This window comes from Microtus pennsylvanicus, chromosome 9 (assembly GCF_037038515.1).
Source record: "Microtus pennsylvanicus isolate mMicPen1 chromosome 9, mMicPen1.hap1, whole genome shotgun sequence".
Taxonomy (NCBI): domain Eukaryota; kingdom Metazoa; phylum Chordata; class Mammalia; order Rodentia; family Cricetidae; genus Microtus; species Microtus pennsylvanicus.
The window spans coordinates 44,171,774-44,184,456 of record NC_134587.1 but is presented as its reverse complement, the minus strand read 5'-3'; the positions used below and the strand labels follow the sequence as shown (position 1 = coordinate 44,184,456).

The window sequence follows — 12,683 nt, the reverse complement described above, 5'->3', positions numbered from 1 at the left end:
GCTTGGGTCATAAGAACAAAAACCACCTCAGATACTCGGGCTGGTGCTGCGCTCAGCATGCGCGAGGCCTTAGGTCACTCTGGGGTAGAGGTCGGGGGAGGGCGAGACTGATAGATTTCTGGGTTTGCTCTCCAGGTAACATGAGGGGACCTTTTCTGTCTTAGGGGCGACAATGACACTATGACCATATTTCCACCTGTCAGGGGAAGGGCATGGGTCACAATATCTATAGCCTACTTTCAGAATGCTTAGTGACACAAAACAAGTTTGTGGGTGGGAAGGTCTTTTACACTTCCTATGTGACCTCGAGCTGAAGAAACCAAAATCAAGGAAGGTGGGGCTGGGGTCCCAGAGAGGGTATGGGACAGCAGATAGCACAGGTGTGAGCATGCAGGCACGCTGGCCGCTGCAAAGGCCTTTGAAGGTGGGCTATTAGTAATCTTTGTTTCCTCGTAGTTTCCACCCCGACATAGACTGTGTTGAGAATCAGAAAAATAAAGACCCTCAACACAAACACAGGTGGCCTCACTGAGCAGACACCGCTCTTGGGGCCTGGATGCCCCCTGCTCACGTCTTACCTCTCCCCATTTTCTCTGCTGTCTTTCCCAGACACACTATTGACCAAGGGATCTCTGGGATTTCCGTCCTTCCCAGACAGTGGTTCCTGCAAAGAGAAGGGATGGTGGGGTTTGGACAGACGGCCCCTGCTGGGGTGGCCTGTCTCTCAGCACTTCTGCCTGCAAGAGTGGCCTAGCACAAGTGCCTAAGGAGGAGCTGGAGGTGGGAACAGGTTAATCATGAATGGGGTTAATTAACAGAAACACAAGCCCTCTGGAGACCAAAACCTGCCTTTGGCGGGTGTGGAGGTGCCAGTCCTTCCAACATCTCTCACTTGTCAACCTGGGCACAGATACCTTACCCACCTCCTGAAGCAAGTCCCAGGAACTCCTCTCTGGGCATAGGTGGTGCTGGACTGAGTGCTCTACACCCTTCTCCCCTATGGAAACTAGAAACTGACCACAAGGAAGTCAAGGGCCTGCTGAGGGACACCACACAGCTGGTAAACGGTAGGCAGCAGACTTGAACCCTTTGGGGTTGTCTGTTTCCAAGCATATATCCTTCACTGCACTCAAACTCCCCCGACTCCCTACAGGGTCTTCAGGGTCACGATCCTTAACCAGTGAGTTTCAAAGAGTCAAGTTGCTCAAACACACAAATATGAACTGCCTTGAGGAGACTGCCTCCATACCCAATGGCATTACAACTCCATAGTGTCCCTGAGCTGTCATGGAGTGGGGGTGAAGAGAGGCCTCGTGAACACAGGGCCCATCACCAGGGAGAGCACACCACAGTGGGGCTGGCACTGCAGGGATCCACTGGCAGAGGAAGGGCCATGGGGACTGGGCACAGACTCCCTCAAGTATACTCTAAGGTGGTTAAGGGGGGGGATGGTGGTGGCTACCGTGGCAGGGAATCACGGCATGACTACCAGAGGATGGACATGATATTCAGGCTGGGCTTGCCAGTGCTGTGATGCCTGGTGGAGTTCTAGTCCTTGAAGGCCTGACCTAATCCTCTAGAGGAACTTATCATTCATTCTCCTGGGCTCAGTGACTTGAAGCATCTCAATTTGCCCATTATGCTGAAGCCAAACTTGGAAAACCTCCTGCTTCAAAGACGCCTTGCACCTTAAGGCCACAGCTGGGCAGCAGCACAATATAGGCATGGACCTCAAGGATTCTGCTCTCAGGAAGGACAAGTATGGATCCATCACTTGCCCTGTTTCTTTGGGAGTAGCTGAGGGTAGTGAGGCATGCTGGGAGGAACTGAAGGGCAGGAGTAAAAGTATCTCTCGGAAGAGGGAAAGCAGTACTAGAGGGATGATGGGAAGAAATTCCAAAGAGCAGCAGGGGCTATGGCCAGAGTCTACACCAGTGGAGACTTCTAGAAGACTCATCCAGCCAGGCTCTGACAAGTGTTGCACTCACTGAAGCAGAAGCAGGGCAGACCTCTCCCTGGAAGCCATATGCTCTTCCATAGGATGGGCTGGCTTCCAGTGAGATTATGGAGGCTCGGCCAATAGAAGCAGCTGCAAGGAAAGCGACCTCGAGGGGGGCAGTTGCTGGCCCATGCACAAGGCCACCCCCTGAGGTTACTTACTCCTCGAGAGGGAGCCAGCTCCTCGCTGGTCTGGCCAGGGGAGTACAGACTGACATAGTCACCCCCACCAACTTCCTCGCTGCTGGCATTTTCGCTCTAGGGGGAGACAGGGGAAAAGGGAAGACAATGGGCCAGGCCCTCTGGTCAGCCCCCACAGCTTAGAGAGGGTAGCTGCAGGCCAATGAGGAAGAGAAAAAGGCCTGAGAGCCACCTCAGTTTTCTCCGGGAAGAGGACAAAGCTGCTCTCACTACCTCCTGACCCTGTGGCAGCCAGGACCGAGTCTCCTGCTGGATCTCCCCCCCAAGTGTTTAGAGCCACTCTGGAAACTCTCCACTTGTAGCAGGGCCTGTAGGGGTTCTCAGTACAGTGGGCAAGAAGCAACATACTTGACAACTCTAATTACTGGAAATGTCCCCACCTGTAAAATCCTCTGCCCCTCTACCGGTGAAGTACAGGGGCCCTGGCATGGGCCCCACAGGCAACCTTATCTGTCTCTTCCACTCCACAAGTCTGGACCTCTCTACAGACACATATCAGAAAGCTTGTAGTGTTTTCTTTTTGATCCTATGACAACTTACTGTTCTAAATGGTCACTAGCCCAATTCCTAGCATGCTGGGAATTCTATATAAAAGATTTGGTTTCTGCTCTGGGAACAGGTGGACCACTACTAGTCCTTGAGGACCCCAATCTGGTCATGCTTCTAGTAGGCTCACGCCAGCAGCAGACTGGGCTGGAGCAGGGAGGACAGGCCCTTTGTAAGCAGCAGCAGCAGCAGCATTTTTCTAAACCCTGTAGACCTGCGTGCAGATGTGCACAGATGTGTATGTGCTGAGTTCTCACCGAGTCAGTGAAAGAGGTTTCGGAAGGAAGGCGGACAGGGTTCCCATGAGAGCTGCTGTCCTGAGAAGACGAGAGAGGCCCGTCCACGGTGCTGGGAGGCGGACTGCTTACGGTGGGCACCGCTAAGTCCGAGCTCTGGGACGCGTGGACAGGTGGGAAATGTGGAGAGGAAGAGGAGGTAGGCGGAAGGAAAGGTTGGACGGAGACTTGGTGGTGAGGCATGAAGTCCTGGGAATAAGACCTAAACACAGATTTGTACTACAGAACCCAGGCAGCAAACACACACAACAAGAATGTGGGAAGGAGAAAACAGACAAGAGAAAAGGTGGTTAGGTTAGCTGTGGTTCCGCACTAATGAGCTATCCTGTCTGTCCTAATTAGGGGCTGTTGGCTACGCCAGACAGACCCCCTTACAGACTTGCATGCCTACAGTGCCTTCAGAAAGGGGCCTTCAGGCTGGACGCCGACCAGCACTCTGAACAGCAGGATGTGGGCAGTGGATCCCTGGTGTCCAATGACAGGACATCCTCCTCACCATGCTGATGACCACATGTGCCTTGAGATGGAAACGGAAGCTCTACCACTCCACCTCTCAGGCTCCCAGGGTTAAACTCTAAGTCACAGGCATTTATTCATTTGGAATCTTTTGGATGCCTCTCTAGCTTATCCCTTTAAAGGCAACTGTAACATCTTTTAAATATTGTGATGAACCTCCCCTCTTTTTTCAAGATAAGGTTTCTGTGTGGCCTCGGCTGTCCTGGAACCCTCTCCGTAGATCACGCTGGCCTCAAACACAGAGATCCACCTGCCTCTGCCTTCTGAGTGCTGGGATTAAAAGTGTGCACCACCACTGCCCAGCTATCTCAGGCCCCTTTGGAAGAGGACACGCGCCTCAAAAGGGACTGGAGGAGCTGCACCACACAAACACCAACAGTTCCTTGGACCTCATTTTCCTCCTCACTCCTGCTCTTTGTATTTTTCAGCAAATGCCATGATTTTTACAACCCCTCTGATGTCACCCCAGAGCCACAGGCATGAATGACTCCTCCAACTTCTCATCCAACAGAAAAGTCAGATGCCAGACTGAGAGGTGTCTGCAAGTCTGCACAGCTCCTGAGGCCCAAGTAGCATGCTCCAAGTCCCCAAGCCAAGGAGTGTGCATCGCTGCTAACCACCTCAGTTCCAGGGAGAACAGTGTGAGGAGGGATGCCTGGCAGTACTGTCAGCCTCACGTACCAACCACAGGTGCCGACTGAAACACGTGCACAGCTTACCCGAGTGCCCTGTGCACTTGCTGTGGTGCATGGTTTTCAGAACCCACCAGGGGAAAGAAGGAAGAAGAAATGAAGTTTTCAACTGAAGGAGATGTTCGGGTTTGAATCTGAAGTGACCAAGAACACTTGGCCTCCAGGTGGTGGCACTGCTCTAGGATGCTGTGGAGCCTAGTGACAGAGCTTGGTCACCAAGGCAGCCTTTGAAGGTGACCACTGGCGCAGGATTCTGCCTCAGACTCTGATTCTGGGTCAGCTGTGATTCTCAGCAGATCCTTTGACACTACCCACCCCTATACCTTGTCATTTTTCCATCGTGCCAACTTTGCACAAATAAGTTCTTGTGTATTAGTCTCTCCATCTTTAAAATGGGGTGAGCTGGTTGTGGTGGCGCACACCAGTAATTTACTAAAGGAGGCGGAGGCAGGAGGATCATGAGTTTGAGGCCAGCCTGGGCTACACATTTATTGGGCTGGTCATGGTGGTGCACACCTTTAATCCCAGCACTCAGTAGGCAGAGGCAGGTCGATCCTGTGAGTTTCGGGTTAGTCTGGTTTACATAGTGAATTCCAAGACAGACAGTAGAAATCCTGTCTCAAAACAACACCCCCTCCCAAATGGGGTAGAAACTCTCAGAAGACAGTTATAGACTCATGTCCTACCAGTTCTCAGCATGGCTGGTGCAACAGGCACATATTCAACACCAGCTGTCTTTTTCTGCCCCCAAAAACAGAGAAGTCATTCAAATACTAGGGCTGAAGTTCCTCACAGGAGGCAACACATGTTTGCTGGACCAACAGATGCTCAGGAATAGATACATTATAATGAAACAAAATCTAAAATTACATTTAATTTACTTATTTATGTGTGTATAAGCATGAGCATGCCACAGTGTGTATGTGGAGGTCAGAACTGGTTCTTTCCATCCACCACATGGCTCCAAGGGATGCAACTAGGCCATCAGGCTTGATGACATGTACCTTGACCTGCTGAGCCATCTTTTTTTTTTTTTGATGTGTGTGTCTGTGGAGGGGGACAGGGTCTCACTATGTAGTCTTCAATGGACTGGAAGTCACTATGCAGACCAGGCTTATCTTGAACTCATAGCCTCTGACTCTTAAGTGTGGGGATTAAAGGTGTGAGTCACCATGCCTGGTTACTACTGAGCCATCTTGTCAGACCCCTGTATAATTTTCTTTTTGAGACAGGGTCAGGCTATGTAGCTCAGGTTGTAATCTTGTCTCAACTTCCCAAGTGCTGGGACTACAGCTGTGTACCACTACATCCAGATAATGGTTTCATTTATTTATTTTAAATAATTGCATGCTTTTCCTTTCTTTTTTTCCTATCTACTTTATGTGTACGGTGTTTGCTGCAGAGTCCAGAAGAGGGCATTGGATCCCTTATGACTGAAGTTATGGACATTTGTGAGCTGCCAAGTGGGTACTGGAGCTCCAACTCGGCCCTCTGCAAAGCAACAAGTACTCTTAACTGCTGAGCCATCTCTCCAGCTTTTTAAAATTTTTTTTTCATTTTTATTTATTTATTTTTTTGAGACAGGGTTTGTGTGGCTTTGGAGCCTGTCCTAGAACTCATTCTGTAGACCAGAGAGCTAGGATTAGAGATTTGTGCCATCACTGCTCGGCTCCGTTTTTGTTTTCTGAGAAAGGATCCCTTGATATGTTGCTCAGGCTGGGTTGGAACTTACAATCCTCTACCCTCAACCTCCGAATTAGCTGCGGTCATAGGTATATCACACACTGGCTGATTTTATTAATAATTAAGGTATCTAGAACATCGCCAGGCCCGTGGCAGCAGTCCTGCAGTGAGTGGGGATGGGTCAATAGAAAAGAAGGGGCAGGAGCAGGCTGAGTCTCTAGGACAAAGGGGTCTGGATGTCTCCCTCCTTTTCAGCCCCTGCTCCTAGACTGCTCAGGCATTCCAGTTATGCAGTCATGCTGGGACAAGAGCCAAGCTTGAGAAGTACCTTTCCAAGGGCGGGACGTGCCAGAGAAGCCTCTCCAATCACCATAAAGCACTGTTGGCCCTGGGCTGCTCTGGGTGGCTCTCTGGATTCCAGCACTGTGCTGGGGGGCTGGGCTCGGCATCACACTGTTTCCACAGGCCCTGCTTCTGTCAGGCCCTTCAGGATCATGTTCATCCCCAGCGCTGGCAGAAGGGCACAGATGGCCATTGCACAGTCACCCGCCCCAAGGCAGCCTGATGTCTATTTTTGGATCCGGGGAGTGCTTGGTTTTGTTTCTGAGATCCCTGTGCAGCAGGAATTTGTATTTATAGCCTGAGAAAGGCTGTTTGGGTTGAGGATTCTAGAACACTCAGGGCTCCTGTCTGGAAACAGAGTGGTGCCAGGTAAACGAGCACCAGGAGAGAGGCGCTGGCTCCAGTGTCAGCAGTGCTGCAAGGGGCACTTGAGGGTCTGGGCAGTGATGTTCACCTATGTGTCCTGATCTGCTGAGGGGTTTCCTCCACCGAGCATTGTATGGTGCTGGTGCGGGTGCTGGGCAGGTAACATAAGCCAGGGATGGATGCAGACAGCAAAGCCCTGACTGTCAGGTAAAAAAGATGGAAGCAGCAGTCGCCTCTTCTGAAAAGAAATGCTCATAAGAATACTGGTTTTTGTAGTAAAGATGGTGGAGGCTGATGGGAAACCGTCTATGTTTGCTTGTAGCTAATTCATTAAAGGCAGAGCCACCCTATGCTGGTCAGGCTCCAGTGACACTTTCTTTCTATGTTAGTACTGGCATAAAAAAGTGCCAGGGGACGGAGCCTGTGCTGCCTTGGTGGCCAGGCAGCTAGGGTTTGAGGGGCAGCCTGCATATCAGTAGTCAGTAGTGAGAGCTGGAGCACAGGCCAGCTCTGATCCAGCATGTATGGCAGCAAGACAGCTGCAATGATAATAAACAGACTCACTGTGCTGCTGCAGGTCATCCCTGCATCAAACATGCTCAGGATGGCTAGGTTTTAGATGCTCTTAGAAATATGGACATGAGCTGGGAGAGGGGGTGGCACACCCTTTAGTCCCAGCACTCAGGAAGCAAAAGCAGGTGGATCTCTGAGTTCAAGGCCAGCATGGTCTATACAGCGAGTTCCAGGTCAACCAAAGCTACACAGAGAAACTCTGTCTCAAAAAAACAAAATAGATAGATGGAAAGAAAAAAAATACGGATAAGTCAACATACAGCAGCTTTTTAAAAAGACCACTAAACACGGTCACAGGAAGTTGTTTCTTTGATTTGGGAATGTTTCCTTGGACTCTCCCTGGATGTTGTGCTCAGCAGTGGTCCTGGGCTCAGAGCTCACTGCCTTCAGCAAGGTGGCCAGCAGAATGCAGCACAGCCAGCAGCAGAAGGCTAGGTAGGAAGCCAAGCTTCAGTTGCTACAAAGCACCCAGCAGTCACCTGGGGAGACTGCTATGGCTCCTTGGAAGATGGGATATGATCATGTCCAGGGTGCCAGGGAGGAAGGGTCCTGGGTGACACTGCTTCCCACTCCCTGCTCCCATCATCACATTTACCAAAGCCTAACTTGGGGCGATCTTATCCAGAGGTGATTCTCATTTGAGGCTCTTCTGCTAATGGCAGGAACTACAGTTTGCAACGACAAATGAGACCTGTTACAGGCTACTTGTCTTTGTCCCTGGCAAAGAGAGGCAGTGACACAAGCATTGACCTCACCACGAAGGGTGACATTAGTATCATGCTATGTCCAAATACTCTCTCCCCACTAAAACAAACTTCCTGGTGCATTTATTTTGAAAAAGCATGGCTCAAAAGCTCCTGTGAAAGCTCTGGTTCTGCCGCGCTGCCTCCCAAAGCCAGGTGCATTTCAGAGAGGTCGGTGTGCTCACTACAGTACAACCTGAATGGCCTCAGCTCTAAGATTTGATGCTGACTAGAAGGGAGCTCTACTCAGTCCAGCAATTGGGGGAATTATTCTCATGTGCTTAAGGCTTTGGCAACTTCTAACATGCCTTTAGAACTCTCATTAGATCTGGAAGCTACCTTCAGCAATGCTTGACAAAACAAAGAAGAAACACACGCATCTCCAAAGCCAGCCAAGAGGCATCTCTGATCAGCTACACTGGGTCTCAGTATTTATCTGGCCAAAAAAATAGCTTATGAATGCCAATTTAACACTGTACTCTCCATGAAGGGGATCTGAGTTCTAACCTAGCTCGAGCTTAAGACTGCAAGCGGATGATTTAGCTTCTCTGCCTTGGTGTCCCCATCTCCTGAATGGCAAGAATATTTGGTCACAGATCTGTAAGGGAGGTCCTGGACAGGAGGTCAGGCAATGTGACAAAGGAAGAAAGGCAATATCCACCCATGTGGAACAGTACCCTCAGGGGTCATATCATCACGTGACCTTCCTGGAAGCTGGACTCTTTGGTATCAGATGAAGCAGGGTGCTACAGCAACATTCTGTGCCCTGGGCTGGTCCCAGAGTCCTGACCTGCCAAAATGTTGGGGCATACATGACAACAGTAAGCCTAGAACTCTAGCAAAGGGGGTCGGGTGAGGGTGGAATAGTTATGTCAGAAGCACGGCTTGTGAAAGTCCCAGGCAAGGAGCACTGACCTCTGGCTCTATTCTACTCCCTTGTACCCAGCAAGGTGAGGCAGCCTGGTCCTGCCCTCCCTTTTTTGAGCTGGGAATGTATACAGTGGATTCTCTTCAGGTGAGAGAGACAGGAGGCATGCAGGTCGGCAGGAGGCTCTGGGAGGCACAGAGCAGGGTCTAGTCTGCATGTGCACTTGGCAAATGCTGGCCTGCAGTAGCCTGGGGGTTTCTATAAGGACAGAAAAGCATAAGGTGAGATTATTGCAGGGCCCATGGCTTATTTCAAGGACTGGCTACAGCCTCAGAAGACCATGTGAGTGTTGGGCCTGGTACTGCAGGGATGGGAGCATTTCACCACAGAAGTGGGGCATGGGAGAACAGGGCAGGGTGTGGTAGTGGCAGCAGATGGGGGAGAATGTGCCAGCTCCAGATGAAAGGATCTGCAGCCCTGGAAGGACCTGGGGGCTGTGTGGATGATGAACATGGGCACACATGGTGTTTGTAAAGCTACTCACAGAACAGAGGAGAAGTGGTCAGGTGAGACAGGAGTGAACATTCACTCACTACCTGCTACAGACTGGCCTCAGGGAACTCAGAGCCTAGTGGAAGACACAAGTCTGCACGAAAATAGACTCTGGGACATCAGATCTGGGCTTGTAGACTCCATTCAGCGAGTCAGGGGGTCTATGCAGTGGCTTTCCATTGAGCAGGTTTCCCCACAAGGGGAAACCCCCTATTGGTAATAATGCCAGGAACTTTTCATGAAAACCCATGAAGCCAGGCCCAGGGAACAAACCAGGAGGGAAATGGCTCTGAACAACATCTCTTTGCCCCTGGGCTACTGGGTTCTACCCCCCCCCCCCCCCCATATCCCTCCCTCTCCTGTGTCAGAGTGATTTAGCTTTGCTTAGGGCAGGAAGTCAGTAAAGACAAGATGAGATAGGACAAGCAAGGGGCTTGTGATATGCAAAGCAGTTTGAGCCTGTCTTGTGCCCCATCATGGGCAGTACCTTTTCCTGCCCACCCTTATTCTCTCCTATTCTTTCTCTTTCATCTCCCTCCTTCCTGTTTGGTGTTTAGACCAGGTGGTGTGCCCATGGTGTCTGGGATGGTTTTTGGGTGAATTCTCAGGGACAGCTCACAGTCAGGAGAGACATAGGAACAGTGGTGGAGTTGTAAGAAGCCAGTCCTACATCTCAGGAGGTGGCTCTGGCTTTATCTATGATAACACACAAGCCAAGTGTTTCTATGAGGCCTGAGTCTTCAGCGAAAGAAACGTGTGAAGCCCCAAAATCTGGATCCAACTGCTTGGAGAAGGAACTGTCTAAGTTCAGAATGGGATAGTAGCTGCTTTAAAGCCCTTTTCAAAACACTGGGGTCCATGATGACATGCACTTAGCTTTTGGGGGAGTCGGGTAGTTTCAGGGGTGTCAAGATAGGGTTTCTCTGTGTACTCCTGGCTGTCCTAGAACTCAATCTGTAGACCAGGCTGGGCTAGAACTCAGATATCCGCCTGCCACTGCCTCCTGAGTGCTGAGATTAGAGATATGAGACACCATTGCCTGGCTACACTTAGCTTTTTTTATCCCAAAGGTTTTTGTTTTAATCAAAAGCATCATTATGGGCATTTAAACATAAGCTCTCATAAGCTAATGGAACCACCTAGCTATTTTACTTATTCAGAACTGGATGGGAAAGAAACCTGTCAACAGAGTCTAGCATCCCAACAGGTGTCTTGGTGGTGGTAAGATCTAGAATGGATGCTAGTAAAGAAAGGGGCACAAGGCAATCTGGGGGAAGGGAGAGGTGACTGATTCCTTACAACCTGCTCCACAGTATACAGAGGGTCACCAAGAGTCTCAAAGCTGTCACTACAGATCAAGGGCATACTGCTCAGGACAGAGAGGAGCCATGCAAAGGGGAGGGCTGGGAGGAAGGTGGCCATTTCCATAGCTAGGGTACAATGAGGACACACCAAGTAGCTCCCAGGTAAGCAGAACCTGCAAAGCCATGGAGGAGAGACTAGGACAGGAAGAAGGGCCTGGAACCAAATCTGAAGTATTTCTTTTGTTGTTGTTGTTGTTGTTTTTATTTTTTGAGACAGGGTTTCTCTGTATTTTTGGAGCCTGTCCTTTTTTTTTTTTCGAGACAGGGTTTCTCTGTGGCTTTGGAGCCTGTCCTGGAACTAGCTCTGTAGACCAGGCTGGCCTCAAACTCACAGAGATCCCCCTGCCTCTGCCTCCCAAGTGCTGGGATTAAAGGCGTGCACCACCACCGCCCGGCTCCAAATCTGAAGTCTTAGGGAGCTTGGTAGCTTGGGAAAGGCAGGGAGGCTACCTCTCAAACACAAGTACACAGCAGGCCCATGGTGAGATGAGGCCATGGGTACGAGGGCAGGCAGCCGCCGCCTAGCCTTGGCAAAGGCTTCCTGGCTCCCTACACTTCTTGCTTTAGTCTCCTCACTTCTTTCAGCACCTTTGTTGCCAAGCAGGTTTTAATGACCCTGAAGATATACAATTTTCTTGGCTGTTGTTCAAGTCTTTGGGAGTGATGCCCACATCAGCAGGAAAGCATAGGAGGCTGTGGGCTGGAAGCTAACACTGTGCCTAGTAGCTGAGGCTGCAGCCCACTTAGGGACCAAATTCCAGGCTCAGCCGACACCAAGGGCCATGCTGAACAAAGGAAGCTGGTCCTACGGACGCATGGGATAGCTGCACTGTCATTCTCTAGACCACCCCTGTGCTTATGCTCCAGACGGGCTTCCTGGCCACCATCCCTGAAGCAAGGCCCTGGGTTTGCAACATGTTTGACTTCTTTCCTTGTCATTTGTCTCTCAGACACCAACTGTCCTTTTATGCTAACCAACTTCTTTCTCTCCCCATGTCTTTTTACTGTGACTCCTGATGTCTTTGTTTGATTTCACCTTGGCTTAGCCTAGTCTCTCTTAGCATATCTGACTGTCCCTACTGAACCATGAGCCCCCCTCAGGCATGAGGACACCCTTCTTGTAGCTAACTCACACTTGTTCTCATCACAGTGCGGAACCTCATGTCTAGGCTCATCTTAGAATCAACCAGAGACTATGTGAATTCCTGGCATGACACTAAATCACTTCCCTGGGTTCTACCCATCAAGTGACACACACTCCAAGCATTTAAACCATTACTCATGGTTTCTTTTATTGAAATAATGCATCCTTTTAGTGTGGCCCCTTGGACTCTTTCCTGGAGCTGGAGCTAAGAATACAGAGTCACAAATGCAAAATGCCTCAACATTCCACAATGGTGACACACTCAGACCCAGACCTAAGAAAATACCTTTGAATGTTCTGCAATTCTGTAGCAAACAGTTCATCTACAGTCCTCCGCTAACAGCTCAAAAGGAAAAAGTAGGGCTGGAGAGATGGCTCAGTAGTTAAGAGCTTTGCTTGCTCTTCCAAAGGTCCTGAGTTCAATTCCCAGCAACCACATGGTAGCTCACAGCCATCTGTAATGAGGCCTGGTGCCCTCTTTGGGCCTGCACTGTATACATAATTAATAAATAAATAAATAAATCTTTAAAAAAAAGGAAAAAGTAGAAACTAGTTGTGTGTGAGTGTGTGTATGTGTGTGTGTGTAACAGTCAAGGAAGGGCCCGGGTTATCTAAAACCAAATTCTGAAAGCTCGGTGGAGGGAGCTTGCTAGAGGTGCCTTCTGAGGAACCAGGCTACCCGTATGGTAGGGCAGAGGTAACTCACCCTTCACTGCTGAGCACTATGAGAAGGAAGTCTCTGGGCATTGAATTGCAAACCCTAGACAAAGGTGGACACCAGACAAAAACAACTTGGAAC

The 12,683-nt window shown here is 50.0% G+C and overlaps 1 protein-coding gene across 15 annotated transcripts in view; it reads right to left on the bottom strand.

Annotated features, from left to right (window-relative positions):
* Positions 1-12,683, bottom strand: part of Rapgef1 (Rap guanine nucleotide exchange factor 1) — a 118,728-nt gene that overhangs the window by 16,987 nt on the left and 89,058 nt on the right. For 6 of the 15 annotated variants that reach the window (XM_075985624.1, XM_075985630.1, XM_075985622.1 and 3 more), the window contains 3 exons: positions 3,003-3,260; positions 2,161-2,256; positions 579-664 (listed from right to left, as the gene is read on the bottom strand). In XM_075985624.1, the coding sequence (XP_075841739.1) occupies positions 579-664; positions 2,161-2,256; positions 3,003-3,260 (440 nt within the window). The remainder of the gene's footprint in view (positions 1-578; positions 665-2,160; positions 2,257-3,002; positions 3,261-12,683) is intronic. The other 9 variants (XM_075985627.1, XM_075985632.1, XM_075985626.1 and 6 more) reach the window with 2 other exon arrangements.